The 27,090-nt window shown below is 38.1% G+C and overlaps 1 protein-coding gene across 1 annotated transcript in view; it reads right to left on the reverse strand.

Annotated features, from left to right (window-relative positions):
- LOC121494480 (phospholipid-transporting ATPase FetA-like) overlaps positions 1–27,090 on the reverse strand; it is a 124,700-nt gene that overhangs the window by 16,595 nt on the left and 81,015 nt on the right. Inside the window, exons 13-18 of the mRNA XM_041760969.1 lie at positions 25,571–25,767; positions 22,221–22,429; positions 20,354–20,394; positions 13,159–13,324; positions 2,536–2,724; positions 1,734–1,849 (exon numbers count right to left, since the gene is read on the reverse strand). Of these exons, the coding sequence (XP_041616903.1) occupies positions 1,734–1,849; positions 2,536–2,724; positions 13,159–13,324; positions 20,354–20,394; positions 22,221–22,429; positions 25,571–25,767 (918 nt within the window). The remainder of the gene's footprint in view (positions 1–1,733; positions 1,850–2,535; positions 2,725–13,158; positions 13,325–20,353; positions 20,395–22,220; positions 22,430–25,570; positions 25,768–27,090) is intronic.

The raw sequence follows: 27,090 nt of genomic DNA on the forward strand, positions 1-27,090 counted from the left end.
AGAAGACACTCTAATTAATGTGTTGTGGAAGGTTAAGAGATAAGTTTTTCAGAGTAGCCCATAAAAAATACTGAGGCCTCTGGGAACCAGGATAGGACATAGGAACTGTCCTGTATGGAATACTCCATGGACTTTTTTTGAAAACTTGAAATATAATGTATAGATCATAAAATTCACACTTTTAAGGTATATAATTCAGTGGTTAAAAAATTATACTCATAAAGTTGTGCATCCATCACTACTATCTAATTCCAGAATACTTTGATCACTCCCAAAGGAAATCCTGTACCCATTAGCCTTCATTCCCATTTTCTTTTCCCCTAGCACTTGGCAATCACTAACCTACTTATTTCTATAGATTTGCTTATTCTGAATATTTCATATAAATTAAATTATACAATATGTGGCCTTTTGTGATTCTCTCATTTCACTTAACATAATGTTTCAAGACTCATACGCATGTATCAGTATGTCATTCCTTTTTGGGACTGAATAATATTTGTTGTTTAGACATACATTTTATTGATCTATTTATCCATGCCATTCATGTTGGGCATTTGGGTTGTTTCTACTTTTTCACTATTATAGATAATGCTGCTCTAAACATTTGTGTACAAATTTTTGTGTGGATGTATATTTTCGTTTCTTTTGGGACTACACCTAGGACTGGAATTGCTAGGTCACATGATTACTCTATGTTTAACTTTTTCTGCCAGACTGTTTTCTAAAATGGCTGCCTCATGGAGTGCCTGGGTGGCTTAGTCCATTAAAATGGTTGCATCATTTTATATTTCCATCAGCAATGTATGAAGGTTACAATTTTTCCATATCTTTGCCATTAATTATTATTATCTGATCATCTAGCTATCCTGGCAGTTGTGAAGTAGTCTCTTGAGGTTTTGATTTGCAGTTCCCTATGGGCAAATTAAACTGGTATCTTTTCATGCGCTTATTGACTATGTGTTCTTTGACTTCTGATTAATTGTTAATGTGGATCAAGCCAAGCATTTTCTCCAATCTATTTCTTCTTAAAAAAAATTTTTTTTTTCTGATCTGCCCTCCCATCCCATCCCATCCTCGGTACTATTACCTTAATCCTTTATATACCTAGGTTTCTACTCATGAATAGAAATCCTGGAGGGTATAGATTTAGTTTTCCTTTCCAGTACCAGAAGGCTGGAGGCACTGTCTTTCAGATAGATCTCAAATCCTACTAACTAGATGGTGGAAGTAGGGTAGGGTAGTCAGGGCAGGAGGTGGGGGGGGGGCAGTTACCCCTGGGGATTCTAATCTTGTGCTAACAGAAGACAGTGACAAAAAACATTTCCCTAAATAGCCCACGTCTGGTGCTTTCTGCTCCATGCCTTCAAAGATGTGTATTCTTATCATAGCTGGTGAGATAGGGCCTCCCATATCAATATGCCCAATTCCAAAGCAAATTCTAGGTCTGACCATGGGACCTCTTGAGCCAGGAATCACAGAGAATACTAGTTGACTGTGGTAAGTGCTCCTACAGACACACTCCTCATCCTGTGTCATCTAACTTCTTGACACAGAAGTTGGCAATGTAGTCAGTAGGAGTACCACAGAATGAAGTAGTTTTTATTATTGTCAATTAAAGAGACATAAACACATCCATACAGAAATACATGGATGTAAAGACATATGTGAACACATAATCCATGTACAAAGAGCCACCCACAGCTTCCCTCCCCTGCAACCTTAACACTTACATCTAAATGTTCCATAGTCACATCTCTGAGGGATCTACAGGATGGATGGAGCAGCTGACAGAGGATGGTGTCTGCACCCTTGCAGAACAACATTACTCGATCTTCAGGTGTCCTCACTAAGAATAAACAAATAAAGCAGAGTAACTATATACATCCATTGTTACAAGAACTTGTTTGGGCCACTGAGGGATGGCATGAGGCTGTTCCCATGATATTTGTTTCTGATTCTTCTGGGGGCTAAGCACTCAATGAGTGGTCACAGAAGGTAAGGGCTGGTGAGAGTGGGAGGAGACCTTACAGAACCAGCTTTTCTATGGGTTTAGTATCATCTGTGGAAGTCTGATGCAGAATCACATTTAGCTTCCCAAGTCCAAGTTCCAGACCAAGGTCCATATCCAGTAAGGACCAAGAATTAAGAATGACCTTCTCCCTCTTCAGTCTGAGGCTCAAACTAATTGAGAGTAAGACAGTATGAATTTCTCTTATATTGTGTGCCCCTATCTCTACTCTAAGTTCAGGGTTTATGAATTTATTCTCTGTTCTTATCTTGGCTTTGGGGGTTCAGACAAGCCATGACTCAGGAACAATAAAGAAGTATATGGTAGCAGACTCCCAAGGAGAAAACATATAGAGTATGTGAGGGAGAAAGTAGGAATGGCTATGTGTTTGTATTTGAGGCATGATACCTTTGAGAAAGCATGTGAGTGGAAGAAAACATTTGTGTGCATATAAAAGGAAGTCTGTATATGAATGTGTATAAAAGACAAATAAGGGGAGAGGACTGACTAGGAGGGGCACCTACCAATAACAGACATCCTCTTGCGCACATTGTTGAAGTCCAAAATAGCCAGCAGTTGGTAGACTTTGGTCTCACCCATTTCAACTACCATGATTGTCTCAGATGTGCGGGAACAGAACACAAAGCCAAAGTTCCTGGCTGCAGTGACAAGGGCACCTTCATCTGGGGACTGAGCCTGGTACACCAGGTTACCTGGAAAGAGAGAAGATGGCAACCAGAGCCCACAGAGATGTGCAGCTGAAATCAATCCAGAAGGGACACCAAGGGGCTTATATAAAGATAGAGCCCAAGGGGGGACATTTTTCTTCAAACTTCCTCACAAGTTTGGCTCTAAGAGGCCAGGTTGTATACAGGTCAGTTTTTTTTTTCTCCTTTCCAATATTTTCAGTGTATTTCACAGACCTGAGTCAGTATTACAGAGGTACATGGGACATGCAATATACACAAATGAACAAAAACATAGTTCATTCTCTGATTTTAATGGGTAAAGATGGGTCAGGGCGCTTGTTAAAATGCAAGTTCCTGGGCCCTACTCAAACTTACTGAATCTAGAATCATGAAATTTGGGAGGAGGGAGGAGGAAACTGAATTTTTAACAAATCTCCTGGGTGAGTTTCATGTAGGTTGTTCTGTGTAAATTGTTCCTACATAAGACTGGCTACACTTTGATGAACACTCCTATAAAATAGGACAATAAGGATAGGATATATAGAACATGACAAATGGAATGATGATAATAAGACTGAAAAAAAATATATATGAGTATTGTGGGAGTAGGAGACCTTACTTAGTTTTGTCTGGTCCCAGGAATTCAGCTAGGTAGCTGTTAAATCATTTTAAACACCTGCAAACTCAACTGGAAATCTAAGAAAAGAATAGCTGCAACTCTACAAAGAGAAAAGCGATCACTTTCTGCAAGGTAGGAGGTGTGAAGAAGTGAATCTGAGGTGATACATGGAAAATAAACCTTGCGGGGAGGGACTGAGGGGGAGGGATCCTCCATCAGTTAGCTACCAGGACATGACATAGCAGCTGAGTGCAAATCAGAACTTTTAGAAGTCTGCTTCGGTGAGGGACGCCCGTGCCTGAAAGGTGCTCAGGCAGTGAAGCAGAGGCAGAATCCTAGGTGGGACTGTGTGTTTCAGGAAGACTGAGGGGTGCCTGAGTGCACAGAGTTCCCAGACATTGGAGCGGGGAAACCAGCTGGAATCAGTGAGCCCAGAAGTGGGCTCTCAGCTTGTGGCTGCCATAAACCTGGAACTGTCACAGTTGGCATGACTGCTTTCAGAGCAGGGGCCTAACAAACAGCAGAGCCAGTGAGACCTCCCTTCCTTCCCTGGGAAGAACGGTGCAGAAGTGTGTTGCAAGGCACACAAACAGGGTTGTGTGCCTGAGAAAGAAATGCTCAGTCATGGGTTGGGTGTGCACGGAGCGCAGACAGAAACCAGGGAGACAGGAGTGGCTGACTGCTTTTCCCTGAGGGTGCACAGAAGGGCGGGGGCAAGCTTCCCGCTAGAGGCTAGAGATTGGGAGGCTGCCATTTGCATTCTCATCTTTTAAAGCTACACAGAAAGCCTTTGGGAAACAAAAGCTACATAGAGCAATCTGGAGCTGATTACTTAGCCTGACACCCTAGCCAGGGCAGTGCAATCTATGCTTCCCGCCTCCTCACCCCCATCATGGGCAAAGACACTTGAGAATCAGCGCAAAAGGCCATGCCTTCAGAATATCAGTGAAAACATCCAGCCAAGACCATGTTTGCCAATCATTGAGAACTGCAAAAAACTCCAATGCCAGGGGAATATAGCATATTCATTGTTTATAGAATTCATTGTTTATTTCCCCATGATTCCTTAGTCTTTAAATTTTAATCTTTTTCTCTTTCCTCTTTCAACCAATTTCTTATTGTATCAACTTTAAAAAAACTTTTTTAATTTCCATTTTTATAGTTATATTCTATCCTTTCATTGCATTTAATTTTATTTTTGTATATATGTAAATTTTTCTTTACAATTTTGGGATGCAGTTTCTTCTAAGAGGCCAAAATTTAACCAGAATCTATTGTATGGCTCTGTTCTCTTCACCTGTCTGATCATATTTGCTTTTTTTCCTTTTTTTTTCTCCTTTTTTTCTGTTTTGTTCAACTTTTTATTTTATTTTATTATATTTAGATTTTATTTATTTATTCATGAGAGTCACAGAGAGGCAGAGACACAGGCAGGGGAGAAGGAGGCTCCCTGTGGGGAGCCTGATGTGGCACTTGATCACAGGATCCCGGGATCATGACCTGAGCCAAAGGCAGACTGGTCAACCGCTGAGCCACCAAGGCATCTCTAGAGTTTTTTTTTTTTTTTAAAGATTTTATTTATTTATTTATTCATGATAGACAGAGAGAGAGAGAGAGAGAGAGAGAGAGAGAGGCAGAGACACAGGCAGAGGGAGAAGCAGGCTCCATGCAAGGAGCCCGACGTGGGACTTGATCCTGGGGCAGGATCCAAAGGCAGGTGCTGAACCACTGAGCCTCCCAGGGATCCCCCCTAAAGTCTTTTTTAAAAAGATTTATTCATGAGAGACACAGAGGGAGACAGGCAGAGACATAGGCAGAGGGAGAAGCAGGCTCCCTGCAGGGAGCCCCATGGGGGACTCAATCCCTGGACCCAGGATCATACCTTGAGCCGAATGCAGATGCTCAACTGCTAAGCCACCCAGGCATCCCTTTGTTAAAATCTTTTTAGATTTTCATCTTTACAGTCACATTTTATCCTTTCAATGTATTTAATTTTATTTTTGTATATATATGTTTTCTTTCTTTACAATTTTGAGATGTAGTGTCTTCTAACAGACCAAAATACACTCAGGATATAGTATATTGCTCTGTTCTGTTCACCTATATGTTTATATTCCCTTTTTGTCTTTTAATTTTCACTTTTACAGTTACACTCTATCCTTTCATTGTATTTAATTTTTATGGACATATAAAGGTTATGGACATATAAGATTTTCTTTCATTAAAATTTTGGGATCTGGTTTTCTAACAAATGGACCAAAATACACACAAGATCCAGTGAACTGCTCTATTGTGTTCACCTGTCTGATTATATTTTGTTTAAAAAAATTTTCTTTTCAGTTTCAAATCTCTTCTGAGTTGTTTAGTGTATATTTCTCTGAGGTCATTGTTGCCATTTTAGTATTTAAAAACATTTTTTTATTGGAATTCAATTTGCCAACATATAGCATAACACCCAGTGCTCATCCTGTCAAGTGCCCCCCTCAGTGCCCATCACCATTTTAGTATTTTGTTATCTCATTCATCTATTCTTCTCTGGAAAGAATGAGAAGATGGAGAAACTCACCTCAAAAAAAGAGAACAAGAGGCAGTACTGACTGCCAGGGAACTAATCAATATAGACATAAGTAAGATGTCAGAACTAGAATTCAGAATAACAATTATAAAGATACTAGCTGGGCTGGAAAAAAAGCATAGATGACACTAGAGAATCCCTTTTGGGAGAAATAAAAGAATTAAAATCTAGTTAAGTTGAAATAAAAAAGGCTATTAATAAAATGCAATAAAAATGGAGGCCCTAACTGCTAGTATAAATTAGGCAGAAGAGAGAATTAGTGACAAAAAAGAGAAAATGATGGAGAATAAAGAAGCTGAGAAAAAAGAGAGATAAGCAACAACTGGATAATGAGAGGAGAATTTGAGAGATAATACCATAAAGTGAAACAATATTAGAATAATTGGGATCCCAGAAGAAGAGAAGAGAGAAGAGGGAAGAAAGAAAACTGGAGCAAATTATAGCAGAAAACTTCCCTAATCTGGGGAAGGAAACAGGCATTCAAATCTGGGAGTAACAGAGAACCCCCCTCAAAATCAGTAAAAATAGGTCAACATCTCAACATATAACAGTGAAACTTGCAAATCTCAGAGACAAAGAGAAAATCCTGAAAGCAGCTAGGGACAAGAGGTCTGTAACCTACAAGGGTAGAAATAGTAGACTGGCACCTGACCTATCCATAGAGAGCTGGTAGGCCAGAAAGGACCAGTATGATATATTCAGGGTGCTAAATGAGAAAAATACACAGCCAACAATACATTATCCAGCTAGGATGTCATTCAAAATAGAAGGAGAAATAAAAAACTTCCAGAACAAACAGAAACTAAAAGAATGTGTGATAACCAAACCAGCCCTACAAGAAATATTAAAAGGAATCCTTTAAGTGAAGAGAGAGTCCTGAAGTAACACAGACCAGAAAGGAACAGAGACAATATACAGAAACAATGACTTTACAGGTAATATAATGGCACTAAATTCATATCTTTCAATAGTGACTCTGAATGTAAATGCACTAAATTCCCCAATCAAAAGACACAGGGTATCAGATTGGATAAAAATGCAAGACCCACTGATATGCTTGTCTGTAAGAGACTCATTTTAGACTCAAAGACATCTTTAGACTGAAAGTGAGGGGGTGGAGAACCATTTATCATGCTAATGGACATCAAAAGAAAGTTGGGGTGGCAATCCTTATATCAGACAAATTAGATTTTAAGCTAAAGACTATAATAAGAGATGAGGAAGGACACTATATCATAAAGGGTCTATCCAACAAGAATATCTAACAATTGTAAATATTTATGCCTTAACATGGGAACAGCCAATTATATAAGCCAATTAATAACAAAGTTAAAGAAACATATCAATAATAATACTGTAATAGTTGAGGACTTTAACACTGCACTCACTGCAATGGACAGATAATCTAAGCAGAAGATCAACAAGGAAACAAGGGCTTTGAATAACACACTGGACCAGATGGACTTCTCAGATATATTCAGAATATTCCATTCTAAAGCAATAGAATACACATTCTTCTTGAGTGCATATGGAAAATTCTCCAAAACAGATCACATACTGGGTCACAAATCAGGTCTCAACTAGTACCAAAGAATTGGAATCATTCCCTGCATATTTTCATACCACAATGGTTTGAAACTGAAAATCACAAAAGGAAATACGGAAAGCACTCAAATACATGGAGGCCAAAGAACATCCTACTAAAGAATGAAAGGGTCAACCAGGAAATTAAAGAAGAATTTAAAAAATTAACAGAAACAAATGAAAATGAAAACACAACTGTTCAAAACCTTTGGGATGCAACAATGGTGGTCCTAAGAGGGAAGTATATAGCAATACAAGCCTTTCTTAAGAAATAAGAACCTTATACCTAAAAGGGCTGGAGAAAGAACAGCAAATAAAGCCTAAACCCAGCAGAAGAGAATTAATAAAGATTTTAGAGCAGAAATCAATGAAATAGAAACCAAAAGAACAGTAGAATAGATCAATGAAACTAAGAGGTGGTTCTTTGAATGAATTGAATGAATTAATAAAATTGATAAACCCCTGGCCAAACTTATCAAAAAGAAAAGAGAAAGGACCCAAATGACCCAAATAAATAAAATCATGAATGAAAGACGGGAGATCACAACCGACAATGAAGAAGTACAAACAATTATAAAAGCATAATATGAGTTACTATATGCCAACAAATTAGGCATTCTAAAAGGAATGGATGCAATCCTAGAGATGTATAACCACCAAAACTGAAACAGGAAGAAATAGAAAACCTGAGCAGACCTCTAACCAGAAAGGAAATTGAAGCAGTAATTAAGAGTCTTCCAACAAGAGTCCAGGGTCAGATGACTTCCCATCTTGGAATTCTACCAAAAGGGAATTCTACCCAAGCGGAATTCTACCAAACATTTAAAGAATTAATACCTATTCTTCTGAAGCTGTTTAAAAAAAATAGAAATGGAGGAAAACTTCTAAACTCATTCTATACAGCCAGCATTATCTTGATCCCAAAACCAAAGACCCCACAAAAAAGGAGAATTACAGACCAGTATCCCTGATGAACATGTATGCAAAAATTCTCACCAAAATACTAGCCAACATGATCCAACAGTTCATTAAAAGGATTTTCACCATGACCAAGTAGGATTTATTCCTGGGCTGCAAGCATGACTCAATATCTGCAAATCAATCAATGGGATACACTACATTAATAAAAGAAAGGACAAGAACAATGTGATCCCCTCAACTGATGCAGAATAAGCATATGATAAAGTACAGCATCTTTTCCTCAGTAAAGCTCTTCATAGAAGGAACATACCTCAATATCATAAAAGCCATCTATAAAAAAAAACCCACAGCAAATATCATTATCAATGGGGAAAAACTGAGAGCATTTCCCCTAAGATCAGGAACATGGCAGGGATGTCCACTACCACCACCACTGTTCAACATAGTACTAGAAGTCCTAGCCTCAGCAATCAGACAAAAGAAATAAAAAGCATTTGAATTAGCAAAGAAGACATGAAACTTTCACTCTCTGCAGATGATGTAATACTCTATATGGAAAAACCAAAAGACTCCACCCCCAAAATTGCTAGAACTCATGTAAGGTTCAGCAAAGTCACAGGATATAAAATCAACGCACAGAAATCAGTTGCATTTCAATACACTGACAATGAGACAGAAGAAAGAAATTACGGAGTCAATCCCAAATACAATTGCACCAAAACCCATAAGATACCTAGGAATAAACCTAACCAAAGAGGTAAAGAACCTGTACTCAGAAAACTATAGAACACTCAAGAAAGAAATTAAGGAAAACAAAAAGAAATAGAAAAACATTCTATGCTCATGGATTGGAAGAACAAACATTGTTAAAATGTCTATGCTACCTAAAGCAATCAATGCATTCAATGCAATCCCTATCAAAATTCCATCCATTTATTTCATACAGTTGGAACAAATAATTCTAAAATTTGTATGGAACCAGAGAAAGATCCCAAATAGTCAAAGGAATATTGAAAAAGAAAACCAAAACTGGTGGCATCAGCATTCTGGCCTTCAAGCTGTATTACAAAGCTATAATCATCAAGACAGTATGGTAGTGGCACAAAAACAGACACATAGATCAATGGAACAGAATAGAGAACCCGGAAATGGACCCTCAACTCTGTAGTCAACTAACCTTTGACAAAGCAGAAAAGACTATCCAATGGGAAAAAGTCCCTTCAACAAATGGCGTTGGGAAAATTAGATAGCCAAGTGCAGAAGGATGAAACTGGACCATTTTCTTTCACAGTACACAAAAATAAATTCAAAAGGGATGACAAACCTAAATGTGAAACAGGAATTCATCAAAATCCTAGAGGAGAACACAGGCAGCAACCTTTATGACCTTGGCTGCAGCAACATAGTACTAGGCATGTCTCCAAAGGCAAGGGAACAAAAACAAGAATGAACTATTGGAACTTCATCAAGATAAAAAGCTTTTGCACAGCAAAGGAAACAGTTGACAAAACCAAAAGGCAACCTACAGGATGGGAGAAGATATCTGCAAATGACATATCAGATAAAGGGCTAGTATCCAAAATCTATAAAGAACTTATCAAACTCAGCACCCAAAGAACAAAAAATCCAGTCAAGAAATGGGCAGAAGACATGCACAGACATTTCTCCAAAGACATACAAATAAATGGCCAACAGACACATGAAAAACTACTCCACATCACTCAGAATCAAGGAAATACAAATGAAAACCACAATGAAATACCATTTCACACTAGTCAGAATGACTAAAATGAGGAAAAAACAGGTATTGATGAAGATGTGGAGAAAGGGGAACCCTCTTACACTGTTGGTTTGAATGCAAGCTAGAGCAGCCACTCTGGAAAACAGTACGGAAGTTCCTCAAAAAGTTGAAAGCAGCGCTACCCTATGACCCAGCAATTGCACTACTGGGTATTTATGCCAAAGATACAAATACAGTGATCTGAAGGGGCACCTGCACCCCAATGTTTATAGCAGCAATGTCCACAATAGCCAAACTACGGCAAAAGCCCAGATGTCCACCAACAGATGAATGGATAAAGAAGATGTGGTATATATATATATAATGGACTCAGCCATAAAAGAAAGAAAGAAAGAAAGAAAGAAAGAAAGAAAGAAAGAAAGAAAGAAAGAAGAAATGTTGCTATTTGCAACAATATGTTTGGAACTAGAGGATATTAAGCTAAGCAAAATAAATCAATCAGAGAAATACAATTATCATATGATCTCACTCATATGTGGAACTTAAGAAACAAAACAGAGGATCTAGGGGAAGCGAGGAAAAAATAAAACAAGATGAAATCTGAGAGGGAGACAAACCATGAGACTCTTAGTCATAGGAAAAAGCTGTAGTGGAGCAGGATGGGATGGCATAACTGGGTGATGGACATTAAGGAGGGCATGTGATGTAATGAGTACTGGGTATTATATAAGATTGATGAATCACTGACCTCTACGTCTGAAACCAATAATACATTATATGTTAATTACCTGAATTTAAATAGAATTTAAAAAATAAATGACTATTTTCACCTTTGAAACTCTTACCCTGGGAAGCTAAATGACTCACTCTGTTGAATCAGTCTTTCAACTTGATGGGATGAGCACTGGGTGTTATTCTGTATGTTGGCAAATTGAACACCAATAAAAAATAAATTTATTATTAAAAAAAAAAGAATGAGTCTTTCAATCTTATGTTATTCAAGGTATTTCTGTAACTCTTCTTTAATTTTTTTTACAGCAGAGTAAATTAAAATTTATTCTTTCCCATTTTGCCATTTATAAGGTGATTTTTAACTCATAGTTTTCAGTGTCCATAGTTGAAAAAATACTTTCCTAGATTGTGAAGAAACATTTCAGAAAATTAACAACAAAAATCCTTGAATTCAATCCTCAGTTGTGACATATACTACTTTTTTCTCTCACAAACCACTGTATTCTAATAACTGCTTTAAATTATTTTGGTCAAAAAAATTATTTTGGTCATAAAGAGAATGGAATGAAAAACTGCACTGTGGGGATCCCTGGGTGGCTCAGTGGTTTAGCGCCTGCCTTTGGCCCAGGGTGCAATCCTGGAGTTCCGGGATCGAGTCTCGCGTTGGGCTCCCGGCATGGAGCCTGCTTCTCCCTCTGCCTGTGTCTCTGCCTCTCTCTCTCTTTGTCTATCATGAATAAATAAATAAAATCTTTAAAAATAAAAATAAAAGAAAAACTGCACTGATCAATGCAAACAACGTAGCACCGAAAAATGCATAACCCATCTTTTAAAATATCACCACAACCTGAGGTATATTTTGGATCATTTCTCTTCTGAAGGTTAATTTGAGTTTTAAAAACAGTTATGTATCATTATAGTCTTATAATTGTGAATAAGGCACATGGGACATATAATTTAGGTCAGACATAAGATGTATCTATGGGATAATGAGACTATTTACTTGTTTCCTACCTTGTCGCTTAAGGCAATAAACAAGGACAATTCCAAATATAATTCAAATAATAGCAACTTGTTAGACCGTCAGGTCCAGAGACACCTGTGGTGGGGTGGGATCTCATGGTGTCAAGAGACATGAGATTTGGCTTCTTATCTCTGCCTTCTTAACTATAGGATTTTAGGCAAGTCATTTAATCTCTTTTAGCTTCAGTGTCCTTCTCTATACTACTGAGGTCATTTTTCTTGTTCTGTTTACTTAAGAGGGCTGTTATGAAGATTGTGGGATATAACATAAATGCAATCAATTTGTAAAACTCTAAAGTTATATACAAATATAAGGTATTACTAAGGGTAGTATTATATTAAAGGTATATTGACTTTAAAGGATATAATTTATTTGGTTGCCTAAATTCTTATTTGTTACACACACATACACACACACACACGTCTTCCTAATTTTTTAAAATTTTTATTTATTTATGATAGTCACACAGAGAGAGAGAGAGAGAGGCAGAGACATAGGCAGAGGGAGAAGCGGGCTCCATGCACCGGGAACCCGACGTGGGATTTGATCCCGGGTCTCCAGGATCGCGCCCTGGGCCAAAGGCAGGCGCTAAACCGCGGCACCACCCAGGGGTCCCCAATTTTTTTTTTAAAGTAGATTCCATATCCAGTGCAGAGCTCAACCTGGGGCCTGTATCCATGACCCTGAGATCAAGACCGGAATCAAGACCAAGAGTCAGATGCTCAACTGACTGAGCCACCCAAGTGCCCCAAAAGCCTTAATTTCTAATCAGTCATTTCCCATTCATTATTTCTAAAAGAGGTTTGAGTAAATTCATGGATGTCATAGTCATATTGATTACTAAAGAAACTAGAAACTAGGATATGTGGGGATACTGTAAAATTGTGAAGCAAGAAGAGGACAACTGAACTCATCCTTTAGGAAGTCTTTCAGAGAAAATGGGGCTGATCTTGGGGACAATTCAGATAGGCTCTGTGATAGAACACTGCTGAATCTCAAGAGCAGAAGCTCTCTAGGTAGTATCAAGTTTGACTCCTATCCAATGACTGAATCTTCTTTAAGAATAAGAGGTTGTCTTCTACATGAATATTTCTAGTGACTATAAACTCACTACTTGCCTATCCGTTTCATTGCTAGACAATGTTCCCTATTAGAAAGCTCTTAGACTAAGTCATTACAAATGATATCAAACCAAGCCCCCTTTAGCCATCCTAGATTCTATGACATATGCTCAGTCAGTGAGGCCTTAGACCCCTCCTCACCTTCCACTTTTTCTTCCGACATCACAGTATGGCACAATGAGAGTGAGAGGAAAAACAGGTGCACCCAGCGGTCTCCTGTTTTCACTGCTTCCACCAAAGTCTTGTCATAAAATGAAAACTTAGGATCAGCCAGTTTGTTGTAGGAGAAGTCGACCTTTTCCCTTTCCTGGAACATAAAAGCCAGAACAAACTTCTCAGTGGCAGTCTGACACTTTACAGAAGACCGATGTGGGGACAACTTCTGTAATATAATGAGAACTCTGAACTCTTAGGAGGAGGATGGGAAGAGAAAATCAAGATAAATGGAGGAAATTCTGTGCTGGTTTCTAAGGCCTTTGTAGCTCTGACCTGGACCATCCATTCACTTGGGCCAGAAAAGATCCATCCCACAGAAGACAAACTGAGCACTGCTTGGCAGACCTTTCTGGTTCACTTTCTTCCCCAGCTACCTGGAATGATCAGTGGCCATCTTTAGGTTCTACTCTTCCAAGTCCCAAATCCATGATAATCAAACCTGAGGATATAAGGGTAGGTAATTGCTCCATAATAGTAAATGGGGTCTGGAAAAAGTTTTTTCTCTAGCTGCCCTGATTTTGGGTGCTGAAAAGGGAACAGAATTTTAAGTACAGTGATATCACTGTGTTGCACTACTTCTTTTTAACTCCACGCAGGGTTAGAGAGGAATACTGTATGATAGAGGTAAGGTTGTATCATTTTACTTAACCCATCAGCATACCTGGTTCCTTATTGCTTCTAACCCTCATGGTCATTGCCCTTGTCTCAATCTTTGGACCTAATATTCACTAACATTTTCCTGGCTCCTTTAGATACAGACTCTCATTCTCCATTTCAGCTAGGCTTTTAGGCGCCTTGGGTAAATATTTTTTCTGACTCAATTTGGCCCTGAAACACTATTGTCTCCATCCTGGAGTGTCATGTTAGTAACAGACTTCTCCAATCCATACCAGAACTCTCAAGGATATTTTTCCAGTTCTTTGTAGTTGTGGTGCTACCTGTGTTGGGCCCCAATATGTCAAGTACAGTCAGAACTGTCCTCATTCATGCTATGTTGGGAAAAGGGAGTTTGTATTAAGCTATATTGGCTCTTTTCTATATCCCGCCTAGAAGGAGTTTTGTCATAGCAGTGATCAAGTATGGTCAGGTTCAGAGCCAAGCCCCAGACCTGACCAATCACAGAATTGTGAGCTCTGGAAGTTTGTGAGTTCAGTAATTTAAGATAATTCATTACATAGCATCTCCTGAGGCTTTTCTAGAATTGGGCTCTTAAACTGGCATGTTCTTTGAAACTGAAGCTGGTGAGTGATGAGAGAAAAGTTGGAGAGGTAGGCATGAGGTAGATCCTGCATTGCCATTTACATGCAGTCCCTAGTCATAGCAATTTTCTGCTGGAAGTGACATAATTGATTTGTGTCAGAGAAAGTCCTCTGGTAGCAGCATGGAGAATATATTGGAACTAGCAAGATGAGAAGCAGGGAGACCAGTTAGGAGGCCATTCAGTAATTCACAAGAGAAATGATGCAGTAACAATAAATACTAAATTAAGGGGATGATTTGAAAATATAGGAAGGTAGAATTGATACAACATGGTATGAGGGGTGACAGAGGCAAAGAGTTAAGAAAAATTTTTTATTTCTAATTGGGCCCCTGGATAGATGATAACACTATTCACTGAGATAGGATACCTATCAGGAAGAAGTTTTTGACAGGCTGAATTGGAGATACTTGAAGGACTTACAGATAGCAATGAAAGTAGACGTATATAGTTTTGAAGCTTAGGTAAGATGTTTGAGCTGGTTTCTAATCTCCCCTTCCAGACAAGTAATGTTTGAGAACATTGGACTTGGCTGGATACAGGAGTGAGGCAGGGTGGGCTTGGAGCTGCAGTATAGCACAATCTGAGAGGCAGCATTTATGCATAATTCTGAAACTGAAATCAAACATCCAGTTAAGGTTGAAAGGCAAATCTAGGTACCAGACAAAAGGATGGAAACTGAGATATCAGGTGAGAGGAAGGGGATTCAGAATGGAGGGTAGAGGTGGCAACTGAGGAAACTCCTTGAGGTGCTGTGACATAGCTATAGACAGTTTTTATAAAATATTTTTAGTTTTGGCTGCGGGTGGGAGGGAGCTACAAAGGATTCCTTGGATAGATGGATTTGGAGGTCATTAGTAAGTAGGTGGTAGTTAAAGCCATGTAAATACATGAGATTATTCAGGGGAATTATACAGATGGGGAAGAGGTTCAATAAGAGAGGCTTGAAGAACACCAGTACCTATGGCCAAGCTGATAGGAAAAAGCAATCAAATAGGAAGAAAAAAAACAAGCGTTATTTAACAGAAGCCAATGGACAAGAAAACTTTAAGAAAAAGTGGAGTTTAAGTGTTAAAATCTGCAGAGAAGTTGGGTAAGGACATAAGAGCAAGGTAGTCATTAGTGACCTTGGCTAGGATAGTTTCAGTGGATATGACAGGACAGAGTCTGATTACAGAGTGTATGTAGGTTGAAGAATGAAAGAAAGGTGAGGAGTTAGAGATCTCTGTAATTGCCTGTTTACTTATATGGCTCCTCCTTGAGTCAGCCAAGTCTTTGAAGGTAGGGAACAAGTCTCTTTTGTTTTTCTCCAACCATTAATATTTACTCAAAGTCTGACATATGGTTGATGCTCAGTAAGTATTTTGGACTGATGGAGACAGGTAATGGCCAGAGGGTAATGCAGGAATCGCTCTAAGTGCTTTTAAAAATATATGAATAAAGTAAAATATAAAAATTATTATTACTGGTTGCCTCTGGCTAATGGACTAAGGATTATTTTAACTATTTTATTTTAAATTAATAGTCTTTTTATTTTTATTTATTTATTTATTTTTAAAGATTTTATTTATTTATTCATGAGAGACACAGAGAGGCAAAGACACAAGCAGAGGGACAAGCAGGCACCCTGCAGAGAGCCCAACGCAGGATTTGATCCTGGGATCGCATCCTGAGCTGAAGGCAGATGCTCAACCACTGAGCCACCCAGGCACCTCTAAATTAAATCTTTTTAAAAATAGTCTTAGGTTATAGAAAAATTGAGAAGTACATGGAGTTCGTTATACTCTCTCTCTCCTTTCTACTCCAATATCCCACATTAGTGTAGCACATTTGTTACAATTGAGGAACCAATATTGATACATTAGTATGAACTAAAGTCTATAGTTTACATTAGAATTTATTCTGAATTGTATAATTCTATGGGTTTTGAAACATGCATATTGTAATGAATCCACCATGACAATATCACACAGAATAGTTTCACTGCCCTAAAAATCTCCTGTGCACCAATGCTTCATCTCTCTCTCCACCTCTCCCTAAACCCCTGGCAACCACTGATCTTTTTACTGTCTTTACTGTTTTACCCTTTCCAGAATGTCATATAGTTGGAATCATGCAGTATATATAGCCTTTTCAGTTTGGCTTCTTTCATTTAACAATATGCATATTTTAAAAGATTTTGTTTATTTATTCATGAGAGACACACAGAGAGAGGCAGAGACATAGGCAGAGGGAGAGAAGCAGGCTTTCGGCAGGGAGCGTGATGTGGGACTCAATCTCAGTACCCCAGGATCACAACCTGAATCAAAGGCAGATACTCAACCACTGAGCCACCCAGGCATCCCTAGCAATATGCATTTAAAGTTCTTCCTTTTGTGTCTGTGTGTGGCTTGATAGTTCATTTCTTTTTACTGCTGAATAATATTCCATTTTATGGATGTGCTAAGTATTTTTTAAAGAAAGGGAAAACTTGAACTGAGGTGAAAAAACCACATAGGAAGATAAGTTTCAGGTATTAAGAAGGAGAACATAGGAGGTTCCTGCAGAAGTAGGAAGGGATGGAATCTAGAATACAGAGATGAGTATTGAAAGAAAAAGTGATACCCTTTCTGGGGATGTAAACGTAGGCTATTTATGAATGGAAAAGGGTATTTAGATGATAGTTGGAATTTTTCTCAGTAAAGTTGAAGACTATCATCTGCTGCATATTGAGGGTAGACGGGGGCATGGTAGAAGGCCTGAGAGTGGTGAATTCTTTAATAGTTAATGTGCAGAATTAAGTATGAAGCTGATCACAAATTAGTAAAAAATCATCCAAGTGGCACTGGAAGCCTAGAAGTTGTTGGAGTCTCCGAGTTTTTAATGAGTCTCTGACCTCCAAAAACTGCTTGGTACTCTGAGATTAGGAACAGAGGTTTGGTTACTTAAAAGATGAGATTTGCTTGGTGATTAAAGAGAACAAGGAGTAGTAAGGTATTGAGAATGTTTATGAGCTTGGTACGGACAGGGGGCAAGAAAGGAAAGGAAGTCAAGTCATGAAGGATTGACAGACTGGAGAAAAAGAGAGTTGAGGGTTTGTAAATCTTCCTAAGATAAGAAAGCAGGCATAGCAGGAGTCAAGTACCAATAGGGATGGACAAATAAAGTGTGTGATCAGAGATCATGACAAGGGAGTACCATTCTGGTAATGGGAGATTAAGGTTTTTTGAGTACAAGAGATCACCTGAAAGACATTTTTTCAGACATCTGAAATCATCCATGGTGATAGATCTTGCATAAAAGAAGCCAATACTACCTAAGATAATAGTAGGGATTGAGTGGAGAGGGAGAATAGGAGCCAAGTTTCAAAGTCCTCAGTGAATGAGGTGAAGAAGCCAGAGGCTGTGTACATGTCAACGACAAGAAGAATGAAAGAGGAGTATTGGCAGAAGTCATGAGCATCACAGGAGGAAAGACTATATGAGGAAGAAAAAGTAATGGTTTAAAAGTGGTACAGGATAATGAAGGCAGTATTTTTAGGCTTTTGGTATGTAGAATAGGAGAGATGGAGGAAAAGGGATGTTCTCAGGGAAATTCATGTTTGAATCAAGGCAGGGAGAAAAAAGCATTTTTTTTATGAAGAGCTAAGTCTATAGGTAAGCTTGTTTATAAGAGAACAAAGATTCCACTGATCCAATGGAAAACATGTTATGGTTAGTCAGTAGTGGAAAGAAGAGGTAGTGGAAAGAAACTCCAGAATAACTACTTATTCTCTACAAACTATAACTTTGTTTATATTACCAAGGTCATTATCAGAGTGGCTGGAAGAAGACTGAAGGCAAAACAAAACAAAACAAAAAAAGGATTTTCTTTCCCCTTTCCAATCTCTTTGGATAGATATGGATGAGGCAGTAGTTGGGAGCTGGAGTTAGCTATTTGGTACATAAGTCAAGTGACTGAGGGTATAGAATTGGTTCTAGAAGGAAAGGGATAGAGTGAGGAGTACCATGAAGGTAACAGAGAAAGCCCTATGAAGGGATGTTAAAATCAAATCCATAAGCAAAAGCTGAGATCCAATACTGCAGAAAATAGTCAAAATGAACTAGTTAGAAATAGAAAATAATGAATAGGAAGATATTTTTATAATTGTGTGGGTTAGGACTATTGAATATGTCACAAATCCTAAAGCTATAAATCCTTAAAAGCACAAATCCTAAAAAGACGGACAGACTCGATCACATATATTAGAAACTTCTACACAGAAAAAAAATATATAAACAAAAACCAAAAGACAAAAATGGGGAAAGTAACTGTAATGTATGTGCCAAAAGAAGAGCTATTATTTTTACTATATACAGAGTACTTTCAAATAAGAAAAAAGGGCAAAGAATATGAACAGGTGACTCACAAAATAACTATAAATAGGAAATAAAGTGGGTAGAGGAAGGAAAATAAACACAAAAAAATGATTCAACCTGATTAGTGATCAAAGAAAGGTAAGTTACATGAGATGCCATTTTGCACCAATTAAATTTCTAAAGATTAAAGGATTATTAATATCCAGTACTGATAAGGATGTGGGGAAAAAAAGAATTCTCATATATTTTTGGTGGGATTATAAATTTATGTAATCTATCTAGAGAGCAATATGGCAATATTAAGTGCATTAAAAATGCAGCTACCCTTTCACAAGTAAACGTCACTTCTAGGACTTTATTCTAAGGAAACAATTATCAGAAGAAGAGACAAAAAATGTATGTACCAGGGCTCTTTCCACAAATGGTATTTATGTTAGCAAAAGAAAATGGAACAAAAATAGGGGATTAGTTAAATAAATTAAGGTACACCAACACAACTAGATATGCCACTCTTTCAAAATGATGTTACAGACCTAAATTTTTTTTATAGACCTAAATTTACGGACATGGAAAGAAGACTACAATATATAACCAGTAAATAAAAAGGAGGCTGAAAACATGCTATAATGTTTCCTCTTCCTTCCTTTTCTTTTTTTCCCTCCTATTTTCTTTCTTCCCACCTCTCTCCCATCCTCCATATATCTATCATCAGATCTCTATGTATACGTGTATGCATATATACACATGGAAACTATCTGAAAGAATATATTCCCAAATTTTACATTGGTTTTCTACAAGGGGTTGAGTAATTTAAACTTTTTCTTCATACATTTCTGTATTGTTTGGACTTACTGAGCAAAGATTTTATCCTTTAAACAGAAAAAACCAAGAACATTATTTTCTTTTATTTTCTTTTCTTTTTCTTTTTATTTTTTTAAAAGATTTTATTTATTTATTCATGAGAGACACAGAGAGAGAGAGGCTGAGACACAGGCAGAGGGAGAAGCAGGCTTCATGCAAGGAGCCTGATGTGGGACTTGATCCTGGGTCCCCAGGATCACAGTCTGGGCTGCAGGCGGCGCTAAACCACCGCACCACCGGGGCTGCCCCATTGTTTTCATTTTAAAACATGAATCCAAATACCCTCAAATAGACATAGGCCACTTAATATAATGCTTTCTGATATTTTGGGGTCAATAAAAACTTTACTATTTCAGGAGCCAAGGGACTCCCAATTTGTGTCAAAGATGCTGCTATGCAGCATGGCCTCAGCAACCACATGCATTTCACAGGGAGCTTTTTTTTTTTTTTTTTAAGATTTTATTCATTTATTCATGAGAGACAGAGAGAGAGAGAGAGAGAGAGAGGCAGGCAGAGACACAGGCAGAGGGAGAAGCAGGCTCCATGCAAGGAGCCCGATGTGGGACTTGATCCTGGGACTCCAGGATCATGCCTGGGCTAAAGGCAGGTGCCAAACCCCTAAGCCACCCAGGGATCCCCCTTGCAGGGAGCTTTAATCACTCACATCAGAGACATCCACATTCTGTTCATTCTTATAGACACCACCTGTTGGTAAGGAAATAGAACAGGGACTTGGCAAGGGTTTTAGAGAAAGGTTTAAATTTTGTTGTGTGGTAAAATACATATAACATAAAATTTTAATCCTTTTATAGTGTACAATTCAGTGGCATTAATTACATTCACAATGTGCAACAATCACCATTACATATTTCCAAACTTTGTTTAGCATCCTAAACAGAAAGTCTCCAATTCCTCCCAGTCCTTGGTGAACTCTACTTTTTGTCTCTGTGAATTTGTCTATTCTAGATATTTCATGTAAGTAGAATCATACAATATTTCCTTTTGTGTTTGGTTTATTTCACTTAACATAAAGTCTTCAAGAATTATTCATGTTGGAGCATGTCTCAGAACTTCATTACTTTTTATGACTGAATAATATTCCTTTGCATGGATATACTGCAATTTGTTTATCCATTCAACTGATGTTGGAAACATGGTTGTTTTTACCTTTGGGCTATTGTGAAAAATGCTGCAATGAATGTCAGCATAGATCTATCTGCTTGAATCCCTGTTTTCAATTTTTTGAGAGGAATAAACCTAGGAAACAGCTTATTTCTTCTGATTCTATCATCCTAGACTTCCAGTCAAGCTACTTCGAATACCCTCAGGCCACCTAGTCCTCTGTGCCCTGATATGATCTACTCCCCAAGCCAATGGTAAGAAAAGGTCATTTGCTTGGGCCCCAATTCTTCTATCTTTTTTTTTTTTTTTTCAATTCTTCTATCTTAAGTGCAAGTGAGGTTAGGTTGGAAGTTATTGCTAGATCTTGGAAAGACCTTCTACCTCAGGAAGACTTCCAATCAGAAAAGTTACCTAGAAGAGATATGAAAATAGTGCAAGAATGTTTGGAATTCTTGGCTAGGAGATAATATAGACAGAATGGTGGTGGAAGACAGTCTGATGTCAACCACAGAAACACTCATGGCCCTTTCAACTTTATCCAGTATATTGTCACATCTTACAATGAGCCAAGGAATTAAGTTCCTCACTCAAATCAACTCATCTAAAAATAGGCTTTCAGACTTTATACATATGAAAACTTGTTTGGCAGGGATAACAGGAAATAGTAGAGTGCTCTATCTTTTTTTAACCTTAAATTTTTAAGTATTTTTTTAATTGAGGTAAAATACACATAACATATAATTAGCCATTTTAAAGGGTACAATTCAGAGGCAGCTAGTGCATCCACAATATGTAACTACACATCTCTCTAGTTTCAAAGCTTTTTCATCACCCCAGAAGAATGTCCCATGTGCTTTTTAGAGGTAATCACCCTCCTCAGCTAGTTAGTGCACTGGGCATGAATGTTCACATACTAGAAGACTTAACATTGTCACAAAAATAAATTTATGCTTAAGGCATGAAATGAATATGGAATTGGTCATCAGAGACACTGACCAAAATGACTATCCTTTGATGGCTTCTCTCAAGACTGATTATTGGTCTAAAGGGGAACCAGGAGATTAGCAGCTTCAACAATATGCTGGTTTCTCTGTCTGATTTAATAAGCGAGTGAACTGATACTCTCAAGACATCAGGAATTTCTTTGAGGACAGAGATTAAGTCTTGTACATCTTGGTATTTCTAATGTCCAACATAATGGATTACTTCTATAAGGTGTTAAATAAATACTTTTTGGTAAGCAACTGAATAGAGTAGGGGATCTTTGCCTAGTGAATAGAGAAGGTTGTGAGAATAAGAGGTAAATGTGAATTTCAGAAGCATATAGATTTAGAGGTAGATTAGTCCTGAAAACAATTTGCAAAGTAGAATTTCCCCAGGACTCAGGGAAATCAGGAAGACATGCATACCGTAGAATATCCCATTAATAGAACACTTATTGAAAACCATGATGTTCTGAGTCAGGGTTCCTGTTTTGTCAGAGAACACGTATTTGACCTGGCCGAGCTCTTCATTAAGAGTGGTGGTGCGAGCCCGTGCTGGTGTGTTCTTTGGTGCATAAAACATCTTCCGATCCCAGTTGATATAGCAACTGTTGCCCAATCTTATTATCTCAACACTATAAAGCAAGCAAGAAAAGAGGGGTCCTGCATTACAACAGATCAAATACATCATCCTGGTTTCCTTCTTAATAGTCCTGTGATAGGTCAGGGTGAGCATCTGAAAATCAGAATATCTTCCTTGGGAACCTACCATGGATTTTGAAGGATCCTTCCCACCAGCCAACCCAATATAATTCTGATTTTGATCATTATTCAGGGCTTTCCTACCAGAGGCATACCTGATTACTTTTGCTGGGGCATAAGCCTCCTTTCATTCTTTCTTCTTTCAAAACATACCCAGGAAAAGTAAAATATTTTGAATTTCTACAGTAATACAAGGCCTGATAGAATTAAGAATTAACTAATAAAGGGATCCCTGGGTGGCGCAGCGGTTTGGCGCCTGCCTTTGGCCCGGGGCGCGATCCTGGAGACCCGGGATCGAATCCCACGTCGGGCTCCCGGTGCATGGAGCCTGCTTCTCCCTCTGCCTATGTCTCTGCTTCTCTCTCTCACTGTGTGCCTATCATAAATAAATAAAATTAAAAAAAAAAAAAAAGAATTAACTAATAAAAGGCTGCCTAGGTCTAATTAGAGGATTACTGTGGCTGTCATGTTAATCCACTGGTGAGGAAGAGAGGGAAACTTGAAACACTTAGAAACTTCTTTGTTTCAGAAGAAGAGAAGGATCTGTGAAAATCAGAAACAGCTATGGAAGCTGACCTTCTGATAAATTTCCTGGCTGACCTAATCTGCCTGTGGGGTAGCTTCTCCCTCCCTCCCACCCTCAAAAGCATCCTCTTCACTTTATCTGAATTTTCCCTATTGTCTTTGTCAGATTCCTCATCTGTTCCAAATAAGGTACATTATAGATTTTTTATGGTTAACAAGCATCTTAATTTTAAAACAGTTAAGATTTTAAAGGGGCCTCCTTCTTATCATCATTCATGCTTAATGTGTGTTTGTTCAGGTTGCTTCTAAGAGACAGCTGCATTGAGCAACATGATTTTTTAATTTAGGGGAGGCAGGTGGGCTCTAGCCTGCATTATTGACTACTAGACCTTATGCATTGAATCTTGATCCCTCCCTTCCTTTGCTATACTAACCAACATAGCAATTTATCTAAACTCAAACATTTAGTCATATTATTTCTTTCCTTAGAAAGATCTTTGCTGCTTTTAGGATAAAATCCAAACTGCCTGGCCTGGCATTTAAGGCCCTCTAACACTTTAGCCTAGGCTATTCACTTGTTCTATGACCAGATCAAGCTTTTAAAAAATACCAGACCTTCCTACATGCTGATTTTCCTGTTTACAATATTGTTTTGTTATTTTATACTTGGTGAATTCTACTCTTTTCTCAAATACCAGTTTATTACTTTTTCTGTAAACCCCCAAGGTTCCACGTAGAACCAACCCATTCCTTTTCTAGTCTCCCATAGCATTCCCATACATATTTCTATTACATCATTTTCCATATTGTACCATAATTATTTAAGTATTTGTTTCCATGTCTACATGTTTATCTAGAGAAACAGTTGCCTTATTATTCACATTTCTATTCTAGCACCTAATATAGTGCTTGGCACATAGTACGTGCTTAATCAATATTAAATTAATAAGATAGTCATTTAAGGTACTTTTAAGATTGGAATGTCACAGAGCAGAGTTTAAGAAACTTGGGAAGAAGGATGCAAAAACATGTCTGGGTGTGCGTATGTGAAAGGGAATGTTGAAAACAGAAAAAGGAGATCAAAGATTTCTTTTACCTATTTCAAATTTTTGCTCATGAAAAAGAGGAGGAAACATCCTTCTTTTATTCAACTATTTTTTAAAAAAAGATTTTATTTATTTATTTGAGAGAGAGAGAGCAGAAGAAGAGGGAGAAGCAGATTCTCTCACTAAGCAGGGAGCTCAATGTGGGGCTTGATCCCGGGTCTCCGGGATCATGACCTGAGCCAAACACCTAACCAACTGAGCCACCCAGGTGCCCCTCTTCTCCAACTTTTAGAAACCAGAATTTAGGTCATAATTATACTTACCTACCATTTGCCACATTGTTTCTACGGGAAAACAAATCGTGAGTTCTGATGAACTGATTTACAAATGAATGTTTGGAACCTATCTCACTGATTAACTAGGGGCTGCCTGGTTTGTGCTTCAACATCACCAAATTTTTGTGCATTTTTTCTAATTATTGCATATGTTTATATGTCTTATTTAGCCATTTACATTATAAGCTATTTGAGGGCAGGGACAATTTTCTTTTTGTTTAACTCACATAGTATCTAGCACAGTATTCTGGATATGGAAAGTACTTAATACAATCTCTAGACATTTTTTTAAACCCTTGGACAAGAAGTTTGGCAGTTTCTTATTATCTTTTTTTTAAGATTTATTTATTTTATTTTGTGTTTTTTTTTTTGGAAATCTTGCATAATGGATTTTACTTTAAATCTAGACATGTGCCAGATAAGCATCAGGTAAGGAACTATGTGCACAGAATTAAATCTAGAGGAATTACAAATTTTCATTCATCCCCAAGATTTTGTCTTGGTAGTCCTTGCTTAGTTGTTGTCATATGGCTACTGTTGATGCATAGATGACATATCCCAGGAGAGCAATACAATGGAGAGGAATAACACTGAATAAATCCAGTCTAGGGTGCAGACTAACTGGCTTTATGGTAAGGAGGTCGTGCCCTGGGGAACAGAGGGAAACATCAAGTCCTTTAGGTCCCTCTGGGCTGTGGCTGCCTAGTGGTTATAGCCATCTTTCAGCCGGGCACCTATTTATTTATTTCAGAGAGAAAGAGAGTGAGAGCAAGCACAAAGCAGGAGGGAGAGAGAGAGAGAATCCCAAGTAGACTCCACACTGAGGGTGGAGCCACATGTGGGGCTCAATCTCAGGACCCTGAGATCATGACCTGAGCTGAAACCAAGAGTCAGATACTAACTGACTGTGCCACCCAGGAAACCCTATCTCTAGACATTTCTCAGAGTGTTTTGTACACTCAGCACTATGGAAAGTAAAGAGTTAAGGAGCACACCATCTATGCTTTCTTAAAAAATGTTTCTTAACGCACTCTATTTGGGGAATTAAGCAGGAAGTGTAAAGTCAGCTCCCTCCCCCTATAACACAAAGTGGTCAAAAAAAGCCTACCTGACATAAAGGGAAATGGGCACCATAGTGTTGAGAATAATGAAGTAGGACCAGAATATGAGGATGGCAGAGGCAACTGATGAAGACACATATTTTTTCCATGGCAGAAAACTCTGGAAGTAGTAGCCTTTCTTGTGCTCCCAAATGCCATGTCCAATTGCTAGGATAAAACACATGCTGCCTAAAAACAGGAAAATCTGGAAATCAAAAAAAGAATTAAATTAACATTTCATCCAAGGTATATGGTGCTTCAGATCTACCTTTTGGAAACTTATCTCTCAACAAACTTCCCTCTGTTCTTTGAGGTCAGGGGGGCCCTATAGGTCATAGGCTTTAGGCAGTAGTGTACTGGATGAAAAGAAAGCCTAGCAGGAGCCATCTTTGAGATCTTGAAGGGAGATAAAAGTAACTAAACTATATTAAATACCAATGAAGTATCAGGAACTGTGCTAAGAACTTTACATATATTATTTAATATTTATAATACCTATCTTTTAGTAATAGATAAAGAACTTGATATTAAGAGTAGAAAAGTATTTTGCTTCATGTCACTTAGCTACTAACTAGGAGAGACAGGTTTGTTTGTTTATTTATTTATTTATTTTAGTAATCTCTACACCCAATGTAGGGATTGAGCTCATGACTCCAAGAGCAAAAGTCACATGTTTCTCTGGCTGAGCCAACCAGGCACGCTGAGGAGACAGGTTTTAAAACAGTTCCAGAACCCAAGCTTTCAATCATTCCATTATTGAAGTGAGGTGCAGTTTTAGCCAAAGTCTAGAATACGTAGCAATGGCTTAACAGTTGGAGGTAGGTGGGTGGTAAGGAAATGGATAAAAAGGCTGAAAATATGGCAATTATGTCTCTAGTAAAGATTTGGTAAAACTGGAGGACAGATCATGTGCTTCCTGAGCCTACAGCTCTGAAGGAAGTGGTTAGAAATAATTAGAATATTAGTGTGTGTTGGCTGCCTCTGAACAAAGGCAGTAATTGACCAGTTGATAAGCAGAAATGAAGAGGAATAGAGAGAAATTTGGGTCATCAAAGGACTGGAAAGCCTATTGCTTTTAGACACCAAAGATGAAGAGATAAAATTGAGATCTTAAGCAAACAAGGCCTAATAATTATTTCCAATTGAATAAAGTGATTCAGCCTGGAGGCAAAGTTCAGATTAAAGATGACACCATTTTTTTTTTTTTTTTAAGATTTACTTGAGGGAAAGAGAGAGAAGAGGAGGAACGGGAGGGGCAGAGGGAGAGGGAGAGAGAATCTCAAGCAGACTCTGCATTAAGTGCAGAACCTGATGTGGAGCTCAATCTCACGACCCTGAGATCATGACCTGAACCAAAACCAAGAGTCAGCCACTTAACTGACTGTGCTACTCAGGTGCCCCTAAACCTTCTTACCCAAGGTTATAGTTTCAGATAATCTCAATCTGCTATCAGGTTGAGAGAAAAGGACACAGAGGGACAAGGAAGCAAAAAAAGACAAATTTGAGAATGATGATTGGAAAAGAAGTT

The sequence above is a fragment of the Vulpes lagopus genome, chromosome 7 (genome assembly GCF_018345385.1).
Source record: "Vulpes lagopus strain Blue_001 chromosome 7, ASM1834538v1, whole genome shotgun sequence".
NCBI classification, from domain to species: Eukaryota; Metazoa; Chordata; class Mammalia; order Carnivora; family Canidae; genus Vulpes; species Vulpes lagopus.